This window comes from Dunckerocampus dactyliophorus, chromosome 18 (genome assembly GCF_027744805.1).
Source record: "Dunckerocampus dactyliophorus isolate RoL2022-P2 chromosome 18, RoL_Ddac_1.1, whole genome shotgun sequence".
Lineage (NCBI taxonomy): Eukaryota > Metazoa > Chordata > Actinopteri > Syngnathiformes > Syngnathidae > Dunckerocampus > Dunckerocampus dactyliophorus.
In genome coordinates this window covers 20,695,001-20,722,500 of record NC_072836.1, presented here as the reverse complement: position 1 = coordinate 20,722,500, position 27,500 = coordinate 20,695,001, and the positions used below count along the sequence as shown (strand labels likewise).

At 43.9% G+C, this 27,500-nt stretch overlaps 1 protein-coding gene across 3 annotated transcripts in view; it reads right to left on the bottom strand.

Moving 5' to 3' along the window:
• cacna1ia (calcium voltage-gated channel subunit alpha1 Ia) overlaps window positions 1–27,500 on the bottom strand; it is a 150,013-nt gene that overhangs the window by 94,940 nt on the left and 27,573 nt on the right. For all 3 annotated transcript variants that reach the window (XM_054760774.1, XM_054760777.1, XM_054760776.1), the window contains exon 2: window positions 14,036–14,299. In XM_054760774.1, the coding sequence (XP_054616749.1) occupies window positions 14,036–14,282 (247 nt within the window). In that variant the 5' untranslated portion in view covers window positions 14,283–14,299. The remainder of the gene's footprint in view (window positions 1–14,035; window positions 14,300–27,500) is intronic.

Here is a 27,500-nt window from a genome sequence, read left to right as displayed (position 1 = left end):
CAGCTCAGACGGCTCCACTGATATTAACAGACCCTGACAGAGGCTGTTCTCTGTGGGATCGCATCACCGCACGTTGGCAAGCTCAACACACACACACACACACACACACACACACACACCTGCGTATGCATCCACAACACAAGAGGAGACGAGGACACTGCAACTATTTGCACAAAGTCCGAAAGACTCACAAGCAACAAGCAAGTATAACATTTTATTTTAAACAAAACTATTTGGATGATTTTATGACTCTGGATGGTCCAATCAAGTTGGGATCAAAGATTGGGATCAAACTCACCCCCTCCTCCTTAACTCATTCAATACCAAAAGGTGTATTTACACGTTTTTATAATCCCAACAACGCGTTTATACGTCTTTTCAGCCCATGCACACGAGTGAAAAATGCCTGGGATTGAACGAGTTAAAAGGCAGCAGCTGTACCTTTACACCATCAGGGATTGATAGGTCAAGTCTGCCATTTTATTCTCTTATTCTTCTGCATTTTTTGTCCTGCCTCAAAGACTTGGTGCGCTATGCCTCATGGCGGCGATACACGGGATGCACCCCCTTACGCAGAGTAGGGCCCCCCATGGACAGTGGGGCCTTACAGACAGTGCATGTGGTAGGGCATCAGTATCAGCATTGGCTGATGCACAATGCTGCCATATCGGTTTCAGTATCAGACATGAAAAAAGTGGTATTGGTCCACCCCCCCCAGTAATATGTCCATAACTAACAATAAAGGTGACAATACGATGCACCCTTTGGGCAACACTTCTTTAACAAAATAGCTTGCTTGTGTTTTTGTAGAAAAAGGAAAAGGACAGGGCAGCTTGCTGCTCCTTTAACGCAGAGCTGATGGTCTACATCCAAAGACGATGCGGTGCAAAGCTTGCAGCTTGACAGAACGGCTGGTTGGTAGCGCAACACGTGACGGCCAGATCAATGCAACAAATGACCAGATATTGATATGTTATTAAAACTGTTAAGGGAGTAATGCCTGCCTTAGTACTCACTACCTCGTTTATTAGACTGGGAATAGAGCCAAAAGCACACACGCACACACACGCACACACGCACACACACACACACTAAATCCCCTGCCAGGAAGCTAAATTGTGCTAAATTGTGTTGTCAAGTTGTGTTTGCAATGGGAAGCACAATGCAGGTTTTTACCCAAGGACAGCAGGTGCTAGTTGACACGGTGATAGTAGTTCTGTGTTTAGGTTGAAGTACTAAGTAGGGGGTGTCACCAAGAGTAAAAGGTGAGATTTCATCACAGTAATAATAAAATGAAAACTGGACAATTTTGCCGGCCTCCATATATTGCCATGTGTTTGCTCGCCTGCTTTCACCGTCTCTCGTCTTTTTTGACAGGAAGGAAGAGGGTTCACTCTGTGCATTGGTCACATCTCATCTCATCTATCTGCTTAAGGACAAATCTAAAGGTTTGTCAGCTTCAACTTTTTGAGTCGTTCTTCCCTCCAGGCGTACACAAACTACAGTTAAATCTGAAGATCTAAAAAGGTTTCGGTTATTGGTATCGGTCTCGAGAAGCTTTATTTTATTTTTAGTAAAAGGTCCTTGCCGGAAGTGCAGTATTAATAGTTGCAGCGTGCAGCACTGTTCTCATGTTCTCATAGTGAACCATTAGCTTTTGCACTCATGTTTGTCCCTTGACAGAAGTGAAGTGTTCAAAAACAGCTGCACCGCACCTTGGTATCAGGCCAGGAGTGCCCGGCGGGCACATAGCAGAGGAGATCACCCGGGTCCTAACAGACGGGCAGGGTCACGCGGCCTATACTCCGATATACACTCAGTGACCAAATATCTCGCCTTTTGGTCTGCTTGAAGGCAGGCTGTCCCTCCCCAGTGCATTCAGTGTTCTTGCTTTGCTTCCTGCTGCTGCACACTTCTACCACCAGTCTGCAGAGGGTGTAAAATGATGACACCGTGGCACTCCCACACACTCAGTCACCAGACAAGAGTGTGACACAGTAGAGAAGAGATCAGTCGCCCTCCCACGGAATAGGCTCTGGAAATACGCAAAGCCAGACTCCATTTCCTAATCGCTGTCCCATTTGTGGTCATTAAGCCATGTGATGAAATGTCTCACTGGCATCCTCCGTCCTCTCCTTCTTTGTCTCCTTCAAAGCTGATTTTGACGATGACCGCCGCTTGGGTGGACATGACAAGTCATGCTTTTTAGAAGAAAGTCACCCGGTCAGCTACTTTGTGCAACACGTGTGTTGGAAGTTTAAAGCTGGCTTTTCACGACCTAAGCTGCAGATAGCAGCAGTCAGCTGATGTGCAAACATTACACAACGCACACACACTGGCCGGTGAAGTTTAAGCTTATGCCCTGACATGCGCGCGCACACACACACACACACACACACACACACACACACACACACAGTTTCTAGTAAAGAATACAAAGGAAGGATTTAGGCTGACCATGATCCATATATGTGCACCACATATCTGACAGCTGGGATTATGTTTCAAGTATATATGACATGGGTGTGTGTGTGTGTGTGTGTGTGTGTGTGTGTGTGTGTGTTGACAGTGACAAAGCAGGGCCATTTCAGCAGGTTTGTGGCGGTCAGTAACTCTTTCTTAGTCTATTGGTTTTTTTGTTCACTTCCTCAACTCTCCATCTTCTCTGCCGACTTTTCCACTTTTCTGGCTCAGCTCTACTCCCCCAATGAGGGCGAGTCCACCCAGATTCTTTTGTTCCACCAGCTCTGACATAATGCTGAGAGCCTCAGGTAAAGCTTCGGTTACAACGGGGATCCTACAGCTGGTCGACGTGCAAAAAAACTCAAGAAACACACGAAGGTGCATGTGACGTGCCGATTGTCGAGCCACTTTTCAGCCACAGAGGTTCTTTGTCATGTCAAGCAAACCCTACCGCTGCTTACGTTTGATGATGCAGGTCGCAAGACACTCTTAGGCACTCCACGCGTCTCCGCCAACGTGTCTCTCTTACTTTTTCTGGTGTCAGGTTTGTGGAAAATGTGGATTTTCTTCGTACTTGCACACCGTTTAAAATGATCAAAACACTCCAAAATACTCTAGGATTACATATCATGAACGCACCGTTACCACATGGCCACAGCATGGATATGAAACGAGAAATACCTTGGAGTTTTTTAAGAAGGCATCATTCTTCAAAAGTTGGAATGTTATGATAAATATATTTTAAAAGTTTAACTTAAAATTTTTGGAAAATGAGGTTGGGGAAAAAAAATCCAAATATTATGGGAATAACATCATAATTACAAGAACATTTACCACAAGAAAGTATAATAGTTGGAAAACAAAAATATGCACAAATGGAAAAAAAAACACTGTAGTTTTATGAGCAGAAAGTCCAAATGATGAAAAAAGTCTCATTCTAATGAGAAATTTTATAAGAATAAAATAATATTATGGGGGAAAATGATACCATTTTAGTAGCAGAGTTGAAATATTCAAGAAAAAAATGCTATTAAAATATTAATAATATTATGAGAAACAAAAGAAAATAAAGTTGCAAGTTTTAGAAAATGAGGTTGGGGGAAAGGTTACAATACAAGTATGCTGGGAATAAAGTCCTAATAGTGTGATAAGAACAGTTAGCATCTTAGGTCCACGCGTTGCGGCACCCCCCAACGCAAGGGAGGGGTCTGAAGTTGCAGTCACCACAGCAATTAGAGACTTCAAGCTCTCCTCTGCGGTCAAGAGGAGGAAAGACAACACACACACACACACACACACACACACACACACACACACACACACGCCATCCGTCCTCTGTGCTGACAGGGATTGGGCAGGAGTTCACTCTGCCACCGTGGTAACTACCCCTCCTCCTCCCCATCACGCCGCCTTTTGAAGAAGAGTGCTAACTAGCAATCTCTCACTTCTCCGCTACCCCCAAAGAGCCCTCATCCTTTCTCTTTTATCCATCTTTCTTTTGGGGGGAGGTTTGTCCTTCGCTGTGCTTTTCTTGTACAGGCGGCAGAATAATTATCCCGCCAGCACCATCTTACCGCTCGGCTTTTTCATCTTTAACTGTTCATTATATTCCAATTTGCAGCATCTGTGGCGCTCGTTTCTCCACCCGAGTTCATTGCTGATTTATGGAGTTGAGTCGCCGCGAGCAAAAACTATGAAGACCTGCAGATTTCTTACCATAACTTTGAAAAGCAGTCCTCCGTCCAATGTGGCTGACTTAAGTAGAGCTAAATGTGGAGCAAACGACAGCACGGGGGTGTCCCAACTTTTTCCACTGAGGAGCCAAAAACTGGCAAATGAAAGGATGCAAGGCCACTTCGATATTTGGTAAAACATTATCCTGTCCATGTCATCTTTGTGAGGAAGGTGAAAACGCTTCTTAGTGTCAACTTCGCTCTTTGCTCGTTTCCCCCCCATTTTTGCTGTTTTTTTGGGGAAATTTCCCAAATATTTCAACTTTCTGACATAATCTTGTACATTTTCTTCCCGTAATGTTATGATTTTATTTCCATAATATTTGTACTTTTTCCCCCATAATATTCTGACTTTCCTCCAACCTAATTTTACAAAAAAAGTTTAATTGATTTTTTGTTTCTCATAGATATATATTTTTTTAAAAGCTGAATTTTGTTCTTTAATATTTCAAGTCTATGCAACTAAATGACATTTTCCCCCTCATAATATTTTTTTCTCATTAAAATACTAATTTTTTCTGTTAATATTTTTGACTTCCTCATCAAATTATAGCTGTTTTTTTTGTTTATAAAAAATGTCCAACTATTTCATCTTTCTTCTTGTAAATGTTCTTCTTTTCCCCAACGTAATTTTCAGTAATTACAACTTTTTCACTTTGTTTGTTTCTCATAGTTAGGACTTAAAAACATCAGAATATTTCTTTAATATTTCAACTCTATGCTACTAAAACATAATTTGTCCTCATAATATTGCAAGTCTTGTTAAATTGCAACTTTATTCTCATTAGAATGTGACTTTTTTTCTTTATATTTGGACTTTATTCTAGTAAAATTACTAGTGTTTTGGTTTTTGCTGTTTTAAAAATCCCAAATATTTAAGCTTTCTACTTACATAATCTTACATTTTCTTGTTGTAGTATTTATTTTATTCCCATATTATAACTCTTCCCCAACCTAATTTTTAAGAAATTACATTTATTACAATTTATTTTCTTTTGTTTTTTCTGTCATAATAATATTGCTACTTTAAAGTATTTTTTCTTTAATATTTCATCTCTATGCTGCGACTACAATGACATTTTTCCTCATAAAATTATGAGTTTATTCTGGTAAAACTGAGACTTTTCTCTTAATATTTTGACTTCATTCTGGTAAAATTACAGCAAAATTTACAAGAAATTTTCTTGTGAATTTTCTTCTCGTAGTATTGGGATTTTATTCCCATGTTTTGACTTTATCCCCATAATATTATAACTTTTACCCCCAACCTAATTTTCCAACAATTACAATTTATTTCTCATCATAAACAAAATTTTCCTTTAATATTTCACCTTTATGCTACTAAAATGTAATTATTTTAAATTATTCTGGTAAAATTACAACTTTTCTCGTTAGATTACAAGTTTTTTTTCTTAATATTTTCATGTTATTCTTGTAGAATTATTGCTGATTTTTTTCAGTTTTGCTGTTTTTTTCCAGTTTTTTTGTTAAATTCTATTTTTAGAATATGCCGTGGGCCAATAAAAAAAAAAAAAAACATCTGAGGACCGCAAATAATCCCCGGGCTGCACTCTGCCCCCCGCTGTCATAGCGTTTCCATGCCTCGTCTATGACATGTCCACTGTTAAGTGACGCCATATCGACCCAAATATCGGAAAAAGACAAAACCATCAAAATGGAGCCCATTCGTAGTGAGCGTCACGCTCGGCACGGTGCAAACACGCTGCTGCAAGATTCCCAGGACTTGCCCTCTGACTGTGAAAGGCCGGTGAAGCCATTAGATGCTAATTGTAATTGTTACACACACATTCACAGCATGACACACGCCGCCTCACATAAGCCGCAAAGACACACACAAAAAAGCCGGTTCTCCAAAGCCATGAAAGGCCGTGCGATGTGCTGGTCTCCTTGATATTGTAATGAGTCTTCTTGGTCTGCTAATGCGCTCATAAGTATTCATTACTGGGGGGTAGACCTCAAAGCCGCTGCTGCAAGTGGCCAAATGGAACCCGAGGAAACATTCTGATGATCAATCAAAAAAGAAAAAAAAAAAAAAAAAAAAAAAAAACGCACAGAATATTCATGAACATCCCCTGACTCACACGGCTTCGACACCCCAACACTGAAACTGAAACAGGACAGACAAGATCGGTCTTTTTGGTTTTCTGTCCTCACCAAAACTTTTAGTCATGTTTTTTTTTTTACCCTCGCAGTCCATAATTCCTTCAAATAAAGCAACACTGGCTCATGTATGTGAATTTACATTTCATACAGAGTAGAGCAATCCCTCGTTTATCGGTTCCACACCCACCGCGATCAGCAAAGTAGGATTCCTTATTTATCACTTTTCATAGTTACAACATAGGAAAGCAGTTTATACCCTTCTAACTATGTTTATTTTAACATTAGAGCCCTCTAGATGTGAAATAACACCCCTATAGTCCCCTTTACCCTGCTATTAGCCAATATAGCAAACACAGAGCCATAAATAAGATAAGGTTCAGAGGTGAGTCTGCTTGGCGCCTGGGCTACGGCCGCAACAGGAGCCCGTGTTGGGGATTCTTGTGCCAGTTGTTATTCCCATCCGGTGCTTGTGCGTCATTACTGACACCTAGTCACCATTGGAGAAGACTACAGTACATATCACGTCTTTGAACACGTCTTCTGAATGCCTTACATTTGTATTTTACTTCATTTAGCCATTTTTATGCTTGAAATTGCTTAATTTAGGCAAAAAAAACCCTGTAAAATGTCCTTATATATGCATTTTGACTAACAATGGGCCATAATTCTAATATTTTCATATGTAAGCCAACACATGTGAAGTGGATTCATGATGAGATTAACGTAAATCCTAATCTTTCTAGCCCCGAGATTGACATTCAAACAGCGTAGTGGGCGTGGCTAGCATGTTTTATTTGTATTTTTTAACTGGCCAATTTACATATTCTGCCTAGCAACAAAAACTGACCTGACCAGAAAATGTTCATCCATCCATCTATTTTCTATTCCGCTTATCCTCAATCGGGTCGTGGGGGTATGCCAGCTGACTTCGGGTGAGAGGCGGGGTGCACCCTGGACTGTTCGCCAGCCAATCACAGGGCACATATGGACAAACAAGCATTCACGCTCATGTAGAGCGTCCACTTCACCTCACAGGCGTGTTTTTGGAAGGTGGGAGGAAACCAGAGAAAACCCGCGCACCCACGGCGGGAACATGCAAACTTTCAAACCCACGTCTTCCCGATCTCCTGTGTGGCCAACATGCTAACCACTCGGCCACCAGAAAATGTGTTCGTATAAATGTCCCCCCCCATGCATCTACACAACCGAACACCCTCAGCTGTGGCATCGCCTCATCGGAATGTGCAATAACACGACGCCTGTTTGCTCGTCTTTGTTTCTCAGCATTAGCTGGAGGAAGATAAGAACAATAACCGCCGCACGCTCCACACCAAAGTGAAGGCACTGGGAGCCGTCATGTTGGAATCCGTCCTTCTGCGCACTCGTGTAAACAAGTGGAAAGTGCGGTGAAGGCGTTAAGACTGAACTTGGCTGCTTCATTAAGAAGCGTCCATGGCGTGACTTCTAAGAGATATGATATGCACTTCTCTTCTGATGAGCAAATCCTCACACTGAAGTGGAAGAAGCTGCACTTAATGAGCGATTCCTTTCACTTTAAAGCCCCTGCCACATTTTACCATGACAATACTGTGCCGACTCACGCTCATTACAACTAGTTTCTGGATGATTTCTATCGTTTTTAGCATTTTCTGAAGTAAAAATAGCTGAATTTGCACATTTCCTGATGAAATACAGGGCAGAAAACCTAAGATGAGGCTGCCGCAAGCGTCTCCGCACCCTGTCTACCATCTGAGTGCACTCACCGAGTGCACTGAGTCGGATCACGGCGCCTGCCAGTTTCTGTTTGTCACTAAATAATAGCATGTTGCAGAAACATTGATTATCCACCATGACTTTCGACAGCCTGTGTCATGTCTTTCATGTACGAGTGGCTCATTTTTAGCCGGGTTTCACACGAGCAAGATAGCTAGCAAGCCTGACTTCCAAGCCCTCCACGCAGCCTTGCCAGATGTTCTTCCAGGTGGCTGCATTTCACATTTTCCAGTTCCAACAGTGTTCTAACTTTTGTATAAATTGCATGACTTCTAGTTACAAATACACCCCCCCCATCCCTTTGAGGCGGGACCGACAACAACGATTTGTTGTCACATGAGACCCAGCAATCCGTGGGGGCGCTGCAGTACTCGCCTCATCCTGAAGGGGCAGAGGGCGTGCGTGAGCTACTTGAGGAGGATAGTGAGCGATCTTGCTGCCCTGTTGTGTCTTTGGCAGCAATTACATCTTCTCAGCAGGTATACGAGATGTTCAATGCTCATTCATCATGTTTATGCATTTAGTATTGATTTATGCACGTCAAATTAGAGTATAAAAATGTAAAAAGTATAAAAATGTTAGTGAACAACTAGAGTCAACCACAGATAGGTGACGGAGCTGACTTCCATTTCCTGTTTCCATGCATTAGTTTTGTTGTGAAAATACATGAACACAGTTGGACCCATGCCGTGTATTAACAACACCAAAGAATGCACGCAAACAGTGCTAAGTTTGACGTGAACTGAAAAAGACGCTAGCCGAGGCTCCACTGTAACGACATTGTTCATATTTTTGCTGCTTTTCCATGAAACAAAAAGAGAAAGATAACATGCTCAATAATGACGCCGGCGCTGCCTTGCGTGTGCATGTGGAAAGGTCAGGCAGGGTGCGCCTGCACCGAGGTCTGAGACTCCAACAACCACTGGAGCCACTTTAAAGCCACGTTTAATCTCCTTCACAAGTGTTGCTCTCCCAACGCAGGTGCTGGATGCAATCACGGAGCTCGGACTCGGGCGCAGGGAGGTAGGAGGATGAGAAAAGATGGGGATTGGTTCTTCAGTCATCATCAGCAACGGGATTCATTTCCAAAGCAATACCACTATAATAGGCTTTAGTTCTCCTTAGCCGACTCATTAATGCTTGCGTCTCTTTCTGCAGGGTAAAAGGACAAACGTTGCTCCTCTAACAAGCGCTGGTGAGCAGGAGATGGGAGAGTAACGAGAAAAGAGAAAGAACCTCAACCAAAAGAGGAAGCTAAAGTAGTGATGGAGAGATAATCCAAGCGGCATTAAGACGGGAAGGTGAGCAGAGAGTGGATGATGTGTCCCAGGTGTGTCCTCCATCCTCAGCACTAGTTAAGAGCGAGGCACGGCACCACCTCAGCCATCCGTCACCATGGAGATAACAAGCTGTCAAGGCCAGAGAGCATCACGGGCCAGAGAGGCCGGTCACTCTGCATGAACGCCACAGGAGCCAATCAGAGAGGAAGGGGAGCGGGTGAAGATAAAGTAGTTTGTTACAAAATAAGGAGAGAACGCGCAGAAAGGAAAAGAAAACCAAAGAATATTTCAGGATTGTTTGGACGGAGAAGGACACCAAACAAAGCCAGATCATGGAGCGCTCTGCTGGTGAATCACCGCTATGGATTTCCATTGGGGACGGCTGCAGCTACACGTCATTACAGGGAATTTACACTTACACCTTAAAGTGTCCCTAGAGAGCATGAGACTCACACTTGGCGCAAATCTGGAACACGACAAGAGGGCGTAACACAGGTTAAATAGTTCCTCAGCATGAAATAAACCAAGCATGTGGAAATTCAGCAGTTGGTGAAATAAAGCTAATAAGATCAAGAAGGCTAATAATGTCTGTATGCACTCACTGGTACACCCCTCCCCAGGAAAGCTGAGATGAACCATAACGCTGATAAATACATCACAGCATATTGGAAAAACACCCAACAAACCTGCATTCAGAGAAAATAGACGTCAACACTACAAAAAGCACACCACAAACAACAACAACAACAACAACAACGGAGGCAAAAGGAGACAAATGTTCTCCAAGTGGGGACTGTGGAGCGCAACACTGCAGTATCTGGCTGTTTTGGCACGTGTCCATCATTTCTAGTCACGTATCAAAAACAGTACCTCGTGGTACCCGCTTGTGCCAATGGAAATGTCAGTGGTGAGTACGTGTTTAGCCAAGTAGCTAACATGTGGTGGAAAAGCAGTCATGGAGAGCTGCAGCAATTCATTGATGAACCCATGATCAGGACGTACTGGATCACACCGCTGCTGTGGATCAGGACGTACTGGATCACACCGCTGCTGTGGATCAGGACGTACTGGATCACACCGCGGCTGTGGATCAGGACGTACTGGATCACACCGCGGCTGTGGATCAGGACGTACTGGATCACACCGCTGCTGTGGATCAGGACGTACTGGATCACACCGCTGCTGTGGATCAGGACGTACTGGATCACACTAGAGTCTGCAGGTGTACCTAATAAAGTGTCCTGAAGTATTGTGTGCACCATGACAAGGAGTGTGTGGGGGTTGCTCCAGGTGCTGTGCTGCAGGGCTGTCAGGCGTGGGAGACATCATTGGAGACACGTGTGTGTGTGTGTGTGTGTGTGTGTGTGTGTGTGTGCGTGCGTGCGCATGCGTGCGTGCGTCACGGAAGGCCCCTCTTAACTGAGTGGCGGACAGATTTATTGATCTGCAAAGAGATGGTGAAACAGCATCTTATTACCACTCCCAACCCCCCCAACCACACACACAGTGTGATGTTGCTGCCGTGCAGGATACGCTTCAAAGCATCTTCATCATCGCTTGTGACACCATGACATCACATCAAAACAGACCTGCACATGCGGGACGTATTGGCGTAGGAAGGTAGCGATGCAAAAGCACACAAACGCCACTCAAGTCATGAATACGTGCACCATATTTTCCGGAGTATAAGTCACACTGTTTTCATAGTTTGGCTGCTCCTGCAACTTCGAGTCACGTGCGACTGATGGATCAAACGACACGTATGATTTAGCATGTGCTGTGATGCACACAAGTTGAATGATAGAGCATACCGGACCCTTTTTCTTATGAAAGACTTTCTGCTACACTTCTGTCTTGGAGTATGTGTCTGTAAGTAATGTGCAACTGTAAATTATGTGATAAATGTGGTATTGTAGACAGCGGTGTGGTTTAATTAGGACACTAATTATGTCTCACTTGGAGATTGTAGCTTCTTCATCAGCTACTGACTAACTAAATACACAGTCTATTTTGTGGATATCAAAAAATGAAGTTTTGTAGTTAAAATATGGCTGTTTAATGCATTTGTACATGCCGGGATGTGTCCAGGCATCATGTTGACATTAAAAATGTAAGTTCTTATTGTATCCATATACTTATTTCAGCTTCTGTAGTCTCCATTGCCCCCTCCCTCTGGCTTCACCTTCTTCTCTTGTGAGTTAAAAGGCTTACTGTGCCGATAGTGCCACCATAAATACCAGTAAATGCAACTTTTAGCCCAGAAAATGCAGCAAATCCACGCTCGCCGCAGACTACTTAACACACAGACTGAGCTTCAGCAGCGTATTTGCAGACCGTGTCCCTTCTGGGGGGCAGAAAGCGGTCTAATTGTCTCCAAGGGCCGCGCTATTGTGCCCGTGACAAAGATAAGTCATGTGTCGAGAGCCTCTTGAACGAAACACCAAACCGCAGCGACATCACCGAGGGAAACCGACTAAACCAAGCTGTGCTGTTCCTCCTTCACTCCGCTGACGGACGTGCACGTGCACGTGCACGCTGCGGCTCAGCGTGGTCTTTTCATGTCCCTGATGGGAAAGGATCAGCTTCGGCCCCACCGCCACCGTCAGCGAGTGCGGTCAGCCATCGCACGCTTCGGTGCCAAACCCACGACGACACACAAGCCAGTGCGCACAGAAGACAGCAAATTCATGAAAATGTTAGCGCTTTGTCCAGCGACGATTGCATTGATGTGGAATTCCTCCGTGTTAACATAACCAGCCGGGGCGGGGGCAAGCGGATTCAGGTGAGTACGCTGCTGATTGAGTGTGGCTGTGCTTGCATGACATCAATAACCCCATAAAGGCAATAGAACAACCTCACCCGGGTTCTACTTGGTGTCAACAGGAACCAGATTAGAACGTGTTGTCCACATGGATCAGCACCAAATCATACACACACTGTATACAGACTTCACACACACACCCACACACACACACACACACCCTCCCCCACACACACACACAGTATACATATTTCACACACACACACACACACACACACACTGTACTCTACTTCCTCTGTTCAAAGTTAACTACACTTTGTTGAGCATGACTCAACAACCAGGTGGGACAAGTGTAATTTGACTAGCTAGGACAGACTATACTATGAATAGAGCTGTCCCATCTAGTCAAACTAGAGTTGTCCCACCTAACCATTGAGTCAACTCTAGTCTGACTAGATCGGACAGATTTAGTCAAATTACACTTGTCCCACCTAGTCGTAGCGCATGAACTGATGTTCAATGACTACTGTAGATAGATGAGGACTAGAGCTGGAGCTGTCCTATCTATCCCATCTAGCCATTGGAAACTAAGTCAACCTCTAGCTGGGGACAATTCTAGTCAACTCTAGTCTGACTAGACGGGGCAGCTCCAGTCCTAGTCTATTCGAGCAGTCCTACAGAGTAAAACTAGAGTTGAATATGAACTCAACCAGATAGGACAGCTCTAATCCTGGTCTAGCTGTCCTATCTAGCTCTAGTCCTAGTCTACCTATCCTATCTAGTCAGACTAGACTTGTCCCACGTAGTCGTTACGCATGAACTGATGCTCAATGACTAGTTAGGACAGTGCTACTCCTAGTCTAGCTGTCCTGTCTAGTCAGACTCGAGTTATCCCACCTAGTCTTTGAGCATGAACCAATGAAGCCTGCTTGGGTGAAAGGCAACCTGAACAGTCCAGCTGGGATCAAGTCACTGACCTGAGAATACAATGACCTGGACGGATGACAATATTGGAAATAATCCACAAAGCCAGGACAGGAAAACCACCCTGACTAAGAAACAAATGATGAAAAGGTGTCCCATCCTCTGCTAAACCAGTCAATCCAGTCCATTTCAGAAGGCGATGCTGAAGCCTGCCTGACACGGCACTCGAGCGTGTTGGCACACACATCAGCGAGGACCTCACCTGGTCTCACAACACCCAACAAATTCTGAAGAAGTCCCAAAGGAGACTGTACTTCCTGAGAAGACTGAGGAAATTTGGCATGTCCACCACAATCCTGAGTTGCTTCTACAGATGCACTATGGAAAGTGTCCTTACCGCCTCCATCACTGTTTGGTACGGTAACTGTACAACACGTGATAGGAAGGCACTCCAGCGGGTGATCAAGACCTCACAGAACATTGTTGGGGCAGCCCTCCCCTCACTGCAAGACATTTATAAATCTCGTGTCCTACGAAGAACACACAACCTCATCAAGGACAGCACACATCCACAACACTCATTATTCACACTCCTACCGTCAGGCAGACGCTACAGGAGTTTGAAGTCCAGGACCACAAGGCTGGCAAACAGCTTTTACCCACAGGCCATCAGGCTTCTCAACGAAGCACTCACACACGCCGCACGCAACACACACACACACACTCATAGCACTTTATTTATTGATTGATTTATTCATTCATTGGTATTCATGTCTCTTCTGTTGTTGCTTAATTTATTGGTATTTATGTTTCTTATATTCTTATTCTTTTTGTGTTTTTTTTTCTTTTCTTGGGAGAATGAACAGAACAAGAATTTCATTGCACAGCAGAACCACCAGTTTTACCGTGCATATGACAATAAAACTCCTGAATCTTGAATGTCATCAACAGCAACAGCAGCAGCAGAAAAGGATATGGACTGGAAACCATGCGGATGCACCAGCTGCGGGGGCAGGTGGTCTGCTTGAGGCAGAAGAAGACCACGGGCGCCAGCTCGGGGAAGGGCACCACGAGCGTACTCAGGTCACTCCCGATGCTGGCGTCATCGCACGGACCCGCTTCCTCGATGATGTCATCCGCCTGCGCCGAGCCGTAATCCTTGTGCTGCCCCGGCACGGCCGGGGAAACGCTCCCCGGCGGCACAGGACACTCCTCGCTCGTCATGGCAGCCCAGCCAAGCTCTGAAAGAGAAGATGGCATGTATTATATCACATGATGCGCACGTGTCGTGCACCGACTGATTTAATTAGGGCTTCCACGGCAATTTACACCCGTGTAGCGCTGCCAAGGGAATCCACATAATGGGATTAATGTTTTAAACACCAGCACATAAATGTGCAACGTATGAAAGAAACTGACAATTTTTTTTTTCTTTTTTTTTAAAACAGCTTTTGGATTTTTGGCTCAGCTGGCCACCCAAACATCAAACCTGCGAGCCAACATGCGAGTCGCTGCACAGCAGCTGAAGAGCTTGAGTGAAAGCAAAAGAACATATTGAGCTTGGGAGTCCTCTTGCTTTTAACTTGCAGCCAAATGAGGCAGCCAGCATGGACGCCAGCCAAGCTGGACACGCAGGAAAAATACGCTTGTGCACACACACACACACACACACACACGTTAGATGCTAGTCTTGCATTGGAAGCGCTCACAGAGGAATGTTTCCACAATTATTTTCGGCGGCTTGATCACGTGTGAATGTTCATCAGTAATTACGACACTGTGGGCGAGTACGCACGCAAACAAGGTGTGTATTTGGGATAAATCCTTCCATGGCAGGATTAAGTGCCAGCGGAGGGAGAGGCTTTGTTTAGTCAGATAATTATATTAAAGGCTATTTATTAGAATGAAGAGAAATAGGACAGCGGTGATAGAATAGCCTGCATGTAATCCACTCGCAAGAAGCTCATTCAGAAGATCCAAAATAAACTGGCACTGCCTCAGTGTCGTTATCTCGTATGTAAACACATAAAAACCAGCTTTGATGTCATTTTGTTTCTAAGCATCAGTGGAAACGCCACAATCGACGAATACACAAACGAAAATGTAGCCGACTGTGAAGAATATCACAAATTGTGAATCAGTATTTTCAGTGGTCGTATGATTAGAATTAGCATAAAAAGGCTATTTTTACATATTTTTTATGAGCAAATAAATGCTTAAAAAAAGAAAATTGCTTCTCGACATCCACATACGCTACATTGCTAAAAATCCAACATATTTCCATTCAGGGATTGAAATGAACAAATAAATAAATAAATACAATGCTCACTAACAAAATGTCAAAGTATGAGGAATTATAAATGAAATACGATTCATATTCATTCATTCATTCATTCATTCATTCAAATGAGTCAAATGTTGAAATAACCTTTTATGTACAGGAAATACCACATTACATTATAAATATCTTTTGTTGCATTCTAATTCATATTCTAAGAATTGTAGTAGTATTATTAATATTAGTGTAAAAATGTATTATATTATTAGCAATTTGATTTCAAAATGGTCAATTTAGACTAAGAAGCATTTCTCATATATGAATTTCACTTTTTAACGTGCACAGCCAACATCCAAAGTCTGCTTTCCGTGGCGTCTAATCGCACTGCGGATCACATGACTGCTGCTTTTATGTAAGTTAGCAAGCGCAAATGGTTTATTGAAATATACTGTATGTTCATGACTCGCATGCGTTTGCATTTGCAGTCCTTCAGATATCAGCAGGTTTTCTTCAAATGTAAAAAAACAAAAAAAAACAAAGTGTGCATCTGATTTAGTTAAAAGAAGGCATAATAATAAAATACAAAGTGGCTCAATTTGTAGCTCCCATGAAAAACGCTCAGCACTCTAATGCCTTGCAGAAATTATGCAGTCGAAGCAAAGCTGGGTTAAAGTAAATATGTAAATGTTTTTACGCATGGTAATAGACGCACGCGTGTGTGGATGTGAAAGAAACACAAACACACACACACACACACACACACACTCCCACAAATTAACACCTTTAAATGGAGGAGCAGTTGCACAGTCAGCGTTTAGCTGCAGCGTGAGATAAACCACAGAGAAACTGTGCTTCCTTTTCCTTCATGCTCACACACACACACACACACACACACGACAGTCTGGGCCTCAGTATGAGGCTGGATGGAGAGCATCAGTAAAACATACTGTGCATCCGTGAGGGGGTCTCAGCAGCACATTTGTCGTTAATGCTAGGGTTTGTATCATTAGTGGGCTCGACACCACGGCTACCTAGCGATACAGTATACTGTATATAATGAGTATGAATACCTCCCTGGCGGTGTCAGTCAAAACTGACCATTATCTTTGTAAAGGCTGAAATTTGGCAGTAAATCTTTTTAATTGTGCAGCTAATGAAGTAGCTACTGAGCATGTTAGCTGTGTTAGCCTAGTTAAACAAAAAAACAGCGTTAGAATTAGCACAGCACTAGCATTAGCAACACAGGTCGGCCATGTTTATCGAGTCTGTTTTGGGCAATGTTGGCCGTCATTTCTAATGTAACGAATGACTATTTCACGATGCGGTGCATCATCGTGCACTCATATCTAACAACTGTTGCTATCCGGTCGCCGGTTTGCTCATAGCGGCGTGACGTTCGCGAGCAAGTCGAGTGTTTTGAAGGACTCTTTTAGGGGAAGACCATCAAAAATGCGATTGAATTGTACCTTGTACCCCCACGCAACTCAGGGTCCATGTGAGTCGGCAGGCATGCGGACGCAGGAGTCGACGCCAGTGTCCCTCATTTGAAAAACACTGGGGCGTCTCGAGCAGAATTTGAATATGCATAATATTTATCCAGCTGGGGGCGCCATCTGGGTCGATGTATACACACAGTCAGGGACTGGAGAGTGACCTAACCCACCATAAACGACGTTTGGGCCGATTTGACTATGTGGAAGGGTGTTATGACAGCTGTAATGTTTGACCAGGAGGGGGCAACACTGGTGCCATGGTAGCCACCATAACATATGGATGGGACCATGGAGAAGATGGTTGTGAAGGTTCTACGTTCAAACTACAGCAGCACTATTTAGGCCACTTTAAATATCCTTCCATGAAAGATGGCAACTAGCATGAAACACACTCCTCTTGCTGGAAAGTCTCACTAAGAGTTGCAGGAATTGGTGAGCAAGTGTGAGGGATTTTTATTCTACTACAAGACGTGTGTGCGTGTGTGCGTGTCAGTGAACGTCCCCCTTTGTGCACCATGTGATCCGGGACAATGCTGAGCCTAGCAGAGCTGCCGAGGTTCTGACTGCCGCACCAACTTAAACACCTGGCCGCAACCTCTCTGGAGCTCTTTTGCCTTCAGTGTGACACAACACAATACAATCAGCTTGGAACACTCACACGCGCACGTGCACGCGCACACAAACACACACAGCCTTGTGTGATTAGCGTGAAAAATGAGCAAGCACACGTAGCATTGGAGAAACCAAAAGGACACATCCCTGAAGAACGGTCGCACGCGTCAGCAGAAGTGCCACAGCGGCGAAGACTATCAGAAAGGCTCCGGGCCTTGAGAACGGCACTTAGGCGTCACACCGTGCGCACGCGTACACGCAAACTGTCTCATCAGCCGCGTCAGGCAATTTTGCATGCAGTGACCTGAAAGAAAGCAGTTTTGACACGTCCCGCTGAATGATCCAAATGACACATTAGGTTGTTGGTAAGCCCATCAATACATTCAACGAGAGAAGCAGGAATTTATAAAGCAGCCGCTTCCAAATGAGACGGCAGGCTTCTTGACGGCATCATAAAGCATCCTTCCAAAATGTGATGAATGCGACTGTGGCCAAATGGAGAACATAATTCCCACTTGGCAACGTAATGGCAAGGATACGGAAACACGTTCCGGGTTCGGGACGTTCCAATATGAAAATCTAGCATGATTTAGGCAAAGCTCATGCGCTGCATTTTGCATCGCAAATGAATACCTCTTGGTCAAAGAACCGAAAGGGATGTCAGAGCAGCAAATGAATACCTCTTGGTGAGAACGTCAAAGAACCGAAAGGGATGTCAGAGCAGTTTGTCTTGAACCCCAACAACTGGCAGAGGCATTGGAACCTCCTTTTTATACTATGCACCCCCCAAATAACCACCTACCACTCGCCCAGGTCGTTTATGGGGCAAGGAACCACATTTGGTTACTTTAGTTCAAAGTGGACCAGCATGGCTCACTGGTGAGGGAGTCCAACCGAAAATAAATAAAAATAAAATTGCAGCAAATCATGTAAGAACTGTAATAAGAAGAAGTAGAAGAAGAAGAATGAAAAATATGCAACTCCTTGTGTTAAAAATACTACTACTAATAATAAATGCAACTGAATGTGTCATTTAATAGCAGGTTTTATATATATTATTTTTTAAATGTAATTTAGAAAATGTTGAAACAATAGTGCAATATAGTATTTTGGTGGTTTATTAGAGAAAGAAGTGTTATCAGCACAGTTGTACACTTACTGTACATTTCATAGAGTTTCAAAACCTTGGATTCCAGCGGGGTAGGAAAGTTATGTTTCGTAAAATACTCAAGGCTGTATGCAGGGTACATTTGCATTCTTCTCCTCTTGGCCAAAATGCTCAGATTCTGCAGCCTCCTGCCCCCGACCTCGCGTTCTGTTGCGATTACCCCCTCACCGCTCAAAGCTCCAATAAAGACACCCCCCACCCCCATCCGGTCATCAGCAAACAGTAAAGAAGAATTGGATGAATTTTGCAGAATCCGGTGCCAAACTGTGCTTTGTTCACGCAGGAGCGGTGAGTGTGGGGGGGGGTCTTTAGCTACCCAGGCAGGGGAGTTCGATCATCACCAAGCATGAGAGAGACAATACTTTGTTAACCTGCTGCCACTACAGTATTTTCAGACTACGGGGGTCTGACCCGTCTCTGCTTAGTGCCGTATTACACGTCTGCAGAGCAGCTGGGTCAAGGAAGACATCTTCTATGGATCACAGACCAGCTCAGAGGGCAGCCTTAAGTTCTACCAGCTGACCCCCTCGGCTGAAAACCTCAGAAAGCGCACACGGGTCCTAAAAATGTAAGCTCTCTTAGAGAGAATTCTAAGATAGGGTTGATGCGATGTGAACAGTTGGAAGGAATTAGGGCCGGATGCAACTAATTATTATTTTCTTATTCCAGTAATGTGTTTAGTTTTGATTAATTCTGTAATCAATTAGGCCCTACACGGACCTAATCAATAGGAACCAAACAAACAGTTGGTGGTTTGACCCGCAACAAATCAGAAAACATTTTTCCACAGGCTTCCATCCCTGCGGTTGATACGGCTAATTCCAGAAAGTAGTCAACAGGACGCTAACATCACGTTTTGAAGTCTTATGGGCGCCACACACGGGGGGGCGACAAACGACTGCGATTAGCAAATGCAAACCCTGCACACAGGAGGCGACGGGCGGAACGACACGCTCCCACGGTTTTGATTGGCTGTCAGATGTGGAGGAAATTTGGGGGTATTCAAGTAGTTCAGAGGAGGCAAAGCGGCAGCGGTTGATCGTGTACTCTTGCTAGTAGCAGATCCTGCAAGTATTGAAGATCAACTTCCATAAAAGTCAATGTCAATTCATGTAAAGTTTGTAAACCTACCTGATGTTTACTTTGGCACCAAGTGTCCATGCTTTTCTTTTTTTTTTTATATTGCTATATCTGTTGTTTTTTTTAAGAAATGTCAAACAGTCATGGGAAGTCTGACAGGGCAAGTACTATTTTTTCCTCCATGTTTACCTGACAAAGTATTGAATAGCATCCTGTCTGCTCATTGGTTAATCAATGAAACTCATGCTGATTGGTGCTCGTCTGGGCGACAGCGGTGACTCACGGTAATTGGTAATTGTCCTGTCACTCAGGTTCCATTGGAAATGAATGGAGCCCATTACACAGCAATCATGTTTTGATCTGGCAAATGTTAAGTAAGTTTGATCAAGTGTAGATTTACTACAGATTCTGCTTGGAATTCGGCAGAAGTTGAACTCTGACGTTGAAGTTGAAAAGCATCACACGTCTCACTCATCGGCGCCAACGAGTGATGCTGGAGACACGGAGTGCAGGAAGGATTGCAAGCTAGCGTGTCTTACTGTGTAAATATCCCGTGTTACATGGACACCAATGGCTTGGAGACAAGTGCAGCCATTTTTCTTTTTAAGTTTGGAAGGTATGGCTGACATTCAAGTGCGCTCAATGGTCTGGAAATTACGGCAGTTCAAACGTCGCCCAAGACGTGGTAGAGCCCAATTCAAATTCAACATATTGCTTGAGGAATTTGAACTTTCCAGCCTCCCTTTCCCGCTCCTACTGCTTTTATCTAATCTTCTCATCCACGTTTGCGTTACTTTCAACCTCTGGTTGCATTCGTTTTTTTCCCCTCTCCAACGGTCACACCCTCTGCATCACCCTCGATCCATTTCCGCGATGAAAAGCGACCCTGAGCTTTGTGTCAGAAAGCATCTTTAGGAAGTGTCTGTCAGTGGATTACACGGAGGCGCTGGCCCCATCAGCCTAATCTGTTTTAGCGCTATGAGCTGCAAACAAGCAGCCAAAAGCACGGCTGATGCTAAAATGTTGGACAGCCAATGTAGCGTCCTAGCCTTGGTATGGTACTGATCGAGGTTAGAGGAGGGGTGTCCCAATACAAGAATCATACACACTCTAGGAAAGGATGAAGTGATATTGATCAAACCAGAAAGCAACTTGGGTTCTGCAGTAGGACGATGATCCGAAACATGGCTGAAGAAAAAACAAAATGAAGACTTGAGTGGCCTAGTCCAAGTCCTGACCTGAATCCTATTGAGATGCTGCGGCATGACCTTCAAAAAGGCACCCCATGCTGAACAATTCTGCAAAGATGAGTGTGCCAACATTCCTCCATAGCGCTGCAAGAGATCCTTGATTGCAGTTGTCGCTGCCAAGGGCCCAATGGCTAATATTTACATTGGTTTGATGATCCAAACATTTAAGTGGGACGAACACGCAAAAGAATAAGAAATCAGGAAGGGGCGCAAACACTTTCACGCCACTGTACGTCATCCATCCATCCATTCTTTGGAGGGTTGAGGGACCCCCATAAGAAGGGGCTCCTGTGGCAGAATGACTCCGTTTTGAATAATGGAGTAATACAGCAAGATAAGGGGCGAAACAAACGCACACACACGCACCCACACAGTCGGCTTCCCCTCAAAGCTGGTCAGTTGGGAAGATAACTGATCATCCGTGTCATTGTTTTGTGCTGGGAGCCGTATGTAAAAGATGTATAATAAGACAAGGACTACTCCAAGTACGATTCTTTAATATTCCAACACGTACGCCTGACCCCAATTAGGACAAGCGGAATACAAAAATGGAAGAATGGATACTGCATCTGTTAAATGGCATCACATCAGTTTGGAACGACTTCATGTCTCTTAATGCTCCTAATGTGTGTGTTGTGTTTTCATGCGTGCATAAGTGATGCGGGAAGGCGGGACAGTGCTTCAATGCCCCGTCAATATTTGCTTGTGCACACTCCCGCACGCCACTGACTGATTTATAACAGTGTCCCTCAACTCCAGCAACACAAATCTATAGTGGCAGGGGAGGGGAGGTCCGATAACGTTGCTGATGATTTACTGTTAGACCTCTTGCTGTCACTCTTATATGTTGATAAAAGACACGCGCGCGCACGCACGCACGCGCACGGACACTTTCCTCAGCGAGACGCCATATTCGTGGGCATAGCAAATCAGGGTCAAGCTTACGGCCACGGCTCTTCCATCCTGTCACCTTGGGAGAGTGTGTGTAAAATGTGTGTACATGTGTGAGATGTGTTGAGGTTTATCATGCATGGCACCGTATTTGCTAACTTTAGCCACTCCATTGCTGTTACTCAGATAAAACAGCAAAGAACATCATGACAACATTAAAGTTGGGGCTTAATATAATGAACACCTCACATTCATAAATGGACTACTTTCATAGAGCATAGAAAACCTGTTTACAACCTTCTAAATGGTTTTTTAAACATTAGAACCCTCTAGACATGAAATAACACCCCACTACACCATTACCCAATGTAGTTGGCATAATGAGAAAAAATAAAACATAAGACGCAAAAAGACATCTTTTGCACATGTTAGCATGCTAACCTGTGGTAGGTATTGTCTCATCAACGTAACGTTACTGCTACCTAGCGAATACTACCATCATCACAACATCTTTGAATGAGTCTTCTGAATGCCTTATATTTGTATTTTACTTCATTTAGCCACTTTCATGCTTTAAAAGTCTTAATTTAGGCCAAAAATACGTAAACAAAACAGATTTATTTTTTTTACTGTGAAGCCACAAAGTGGCGAAGGATGTTAACGTAATATGCTTAAAAATAAATAAATAAAACAGAGTAAAATTCTACATTTTTTGAAAACGTCATTAAATTAATTTATTAAAATATAATATTACCTATACTGCATACCAGTACCACGGCATATTTAGAATTAGAATCACTTTAAAAAAAAAAACATTCTTTGTTAAAAATAAATAATATTTAAAAAACAAACTTGTACCAATCCATCCATCCATTTTGCTGGAGTCTATCCCAGCTTTGGGCGAGAAGCAGGGTACACCCTGGACTGGTCACCAGTCAGTCACAAACTGCACTCACAACCATGGGCAGTTACCCTCCAGATGACCTAACATGCATGTTTTTGGGATGCGGGAGGAAGCAAGAGTACCCGGAGATGTCCAAGCCGGGATTGGACCCCAGAACCACCTGGCCGTGAGGCAGTGTCGTCCACTACCTGCATGGAAGCAGATGTCTGTGGTTCCATGTCAGCTACCGAGCAATGCTGGATGTTGAAGCAAACATCAATAACGGGGCGGGGGACTGACAGATAAAGAATCAGGGACAAATAAAATTGTGTTACCACGGCAACCAGTGCTACAAACATCGACGAGTGGAGCGCCCTTTTGGGAGACGTTATGATTTAGTTGTGGTTTCACTCACCTCCACATTTATCTTTCTAGTTACTGCCAGCAGGCCTCAGTGTGTGAGTGTGTGAGTGTGAGTGTGTGTGTATGTGTGTGTGTGTGTGTGTGTGCCTCTCAGTTAAAGAAAGCTAAAAGCTTCAGTGCCGTATGATCACAGGGACGGCGTAGACGCCACTCCACGTTCCACATGGCAAAACGGATGTGAGCGGGGAGGGGAAATGTGATGGAGGTGGAGAAGCAACAACACAGCTCTATTTCTCCCGCTAAAGTGGGAGGAAAACGCCAAAGGGAGGCGAACACCTGTCCTCCTGTGCTCCTCATCTCTTCCTCTACTTTTCACTTTCCATTAGGAAGAAAAATGCCAAGTTTGGAAACATTACATCAGCCTGTATTCTTGGTATCCATAATTTTTTGTGATGAACGACATGTGGAATACAAAGGGGGAAGAAAATTAGGCTGAATCATGCAAACGAGAGGAAAAAAAAAAAAAAAAAGTCATGAGGGAAAGCAGTAATTGTGGGTGACCAAAAGAAGTCCGAAGAGAGGAGATAGAGTAGGAACGTGAGGGACAGCCAAGGTAGGACCAATGGGAAAAAAAATAAAACAGCAGCAAAAATGGGGAAAAAAGAAAGCAAAGAGTGAAGTTGACACGACTGTGTTGTCACCTTCAGTAGACCACAAGGCTGAGATGCAGCTTTTTCTTCAAATAGAAATACTATTAAACGTATATCTACACGTGTTGCTTTACCAAATATCAAAGTGGCAAAAGAAGTCATTTTTCACGATGTGGCCCTTGCTGGAAAACGTTTGGACCCCCCTGCAATAAATGCTAAATATGTAGCATGTCGTTCAAGTAATCCCTCTGACACGGTCAATCAAAAGTGAGCGTTATCGTCATCGTCGTCGTCGTCGTTCCTTTATCCGATCTCATCAGCTTGTCGCATAAACACACCCGCCTTCAAACGAGAAGCACCCCTCCTTTGTATCTTCCAACGCCACTTTTCTCTGTCCTCTCCTGACGTCTCGTCTGAAAAACCTTAAAGCTCCAAGGAATCCTCCTTAATTACCTCATTTGCACAAACACGCTCGTTGCGAGGGAGCCAGACAGGAAGGAAGGGTCAGCGCGTCACCTGGAGATTAGAGGAGGAAGCAGTGAAGGGATTTTTAACAAGAAGGAAGCGTCTATGCGGCACGTCACTGAGCTTATTCTACATAACAGCAGGGCTGGATTGCGGCACTTACATCACTTGTTTACCCTTAAGAGGTCATTTCAATATCCTCACTTTTTTGTCACTCAAGGCCATAAATGTCAGCTTCCCAAAAACTGCAGTAAATCGATTACATTTTTAGATTTTAGGAGAAGTTTTTTCCCCACACTTAAAATAAGCCCATCTCCAGCCTGAACTATTCATTCTATTTCTGGGGTTTTAACCCTTTCAAAGGCCAGTATGTTTATAGAACTCCACTGTTTTAATTGGAAAAAACAAAACAAAACAAAACAAAAAAAACCTTAAATGATTTCCATAAAACGAGTACAGTTGTCTCTCGTTTACCGCAGTTAGTTGGTTCCAGACCCGACCGTGAGGAATTAATTTCTGCAACATAAGATTCAATGTTAATAAATGGAATATTTTCGTAGTAAAGCAAAGAATATGTTGCCGACTTTCTAAATAGTTAACATTATGAGAGCCCTGCACACATGAAATAACACCCCATAGTCACTTTTACACTCCTGTTTATTCATTGTTTACAGCACATTGCTCAAATCTTATGCTGCAGGGACTAACCAGTTTGTCTCAAATTAGTTTCTTCTAAACTTCAGAAGCCAAAAATCTTACCACTTCCACACAGAATGGGAGAACTTTTTCCCCCCCTCTATCACAGTAAACATATGGCTGTGAAAATATGTTTATATAACATGTATCATGCTTTGCAGCCTTGTCGCTATCGTGGAATAGTGTTTAGAAGACATGTAACCAAGACATGACTTCTTCTTTACAACTTTGACGGAGTGGTCGTCCTTCAAAGTCTTGTTTTTTTTCCCCCTGTGCATCAGCGGAACAGCATTCTTTTTCAAAATGTATTTATACTTTCAAACCAAAAAGGTGTTCCTTCAAAGCAGTGATCAGTGAAATGATTGGGGGCGGGGGGGCCTTACAGTATCATTCTGATAATATGAACATCCAGCAACAACACAACATTTTGGCACGACTACTATTTTGGTGAAATTTACCGTTTGCTTTCAAAAATCTAAGTGTAGAAAATACATGAGGAATTTAAGCTAAGGGGCCGCATGGTTGCCAAGTGGTTAGCATGTTGGTCACACAGTCAGGTGATGGAAAAGACCTGGGTTCGATCTCCCCCCCGCGTGCGTGGGTTTGCTCCGGGGTCCGGTTCCCTCCCACATTTCATGTTAGGTTAATTGGCAACTCGAAATTGTCCATAGGTATGAATCCTGGGTGGGATAGGCTCCAGCATACACCCGTGACCCCACTGAGGATAAGCGGCACAGAGAAAGGACGAATATTTAAGCAAAGTTAATGACTCCTGTCAGGGGGTAAGGTAATGTCTCAATGTGTTGGGTCATTACTGCCTCCCAGTGGCCAGAATAGTACATGCACCACTTCTATTTCAACATGTTTTGACTAATAATGGACCGCAGTCTGTCACCAAACCGTCATCATTCATTTTTTCATTACATTTCTGAAAAGCCGCGACACAGCGAAGGAAAATGCATTCATTGCCCAACGCAAACCCGATTTACACGGTTTGTCGTTTTTACCATCCTGTAGGTAGCATCATGTCAGCCCTAATTCCTCTCTCCGACCCACACTCCTCCTCCTCCTCCTTCACTCCCAGCTTTGTCTTAGCCATCATTTCCTCCCATGTCTTGTCAGTCTCCTCCTCTTGCAGTTTTTGGTCCTCCTTTGCTCTCCTCTCCCTTCCCTTCCTCACAGTGCTGCGTCAGGTCTTTTCACCCTCAGCCGTGTGAAATGAGATTTGAAAATGGCTCTCGGAGCGTTCGAGGCTCGCCTGCGCCCGTGCCCCCCCCCCCCACAAACACACACGAAGGGAAGGCCGCTGGTAAATATAAAAGGACTGCGACGCGTACTCGCATAGCAAGGGGAGGGGAGAAGGAGAGCAGAGGAAGAACGGGTCAGGGAGGAGGAAAACGGTGAAAGAGAAGAAAATGAAACACAGATGGGCGATCAAGTGGAACAAAACATTGACTGAAAGGAGAGGCCTCACTTGCAATTCACTATCCTTCCTCCTGCTTGCCCGTTTCCTTTCTGCATGTTCAGTAGAAACGTCCCCTTGAGAGCGCCAGAGACATGGCGAAGGAAGTGGCGCTGAGCTGGGTAGAAATAAAGTGTCAAATGTTGACTTGCAAGGAGAACTAAGACCTCCAGCTTGTCTCAATGTTTTTCATAACCCACCAGGTCCAAATATTCTTTAAGCCCCCCACAGTCCAATTCCTTGCCTGCATTTGCATTCCATCCATACTTGGCCAAACAAACAATGTACGCTGGAGCATTCAGCATCCCATAGGAGCAGCTGATGGCTCAACCTCTTTGATCCTCACCGTCAACCCTTCATATTGTGGGCAATACCTGTAAAACGCCACTCGGTGACTTCATGGCTCTGCAAACAGTCTTCAAAGGGTGTGTGCTTTTACTTTATTTTGGTTTTAACCCCTCCCCATTTTGTGCTTCAATTATTGTGGCTTCACTCTATCGCTGCAAAATCGATAAATTAATAAATCATCGTTTTGTTTTGTTGGTTGATACTGGAAGATATTTAAGCAATTATGATTATTATTTTATAAAAATTCTATAAGAGATTCTTTATATTTTTTTTAAGTAAATCTTACATATTTCACTTAATTTAAGATGTTTCGAGCATAAAAATGGCTCAATGAAGCAAAATACAAATATAAGGCATTCAGAGGACGCATTCAAAGACGTGATATGTAGTGTTCTACACTGGTCACTAGGTGTCAGTAATGTCACTAATGTTTGGTGTGACACACAAGCACCAGTAAGACTTGATTGGCGGAACAACAGGCTTTTATTGCAGGTTTGAATGATCTCGCAACAGGCACAATAATCGTGGTTGGAGGTGGAGGACACCGGGTTTGCCGACTGCCTGGGGGTCCTGCTGGCCTGCCGTCAAGCTGCTCTCATCCAAAGTCCCCCCCCCATGACCACATGAGGCGCCTGCAAGCCTGCTTTTCATTTCATTCAAGCTTGCAAGAACACTAGGAAGAAGTGCTTTCTGAAGCACAACACGTGAGCTGTGGATACCAGCATGTTCATGTTCTGGTAAAACCAGCGTATTTGCTTTGCTTGGCTTGAAATAAGCTGTGAAAATAAATGTCCCAAAAATGA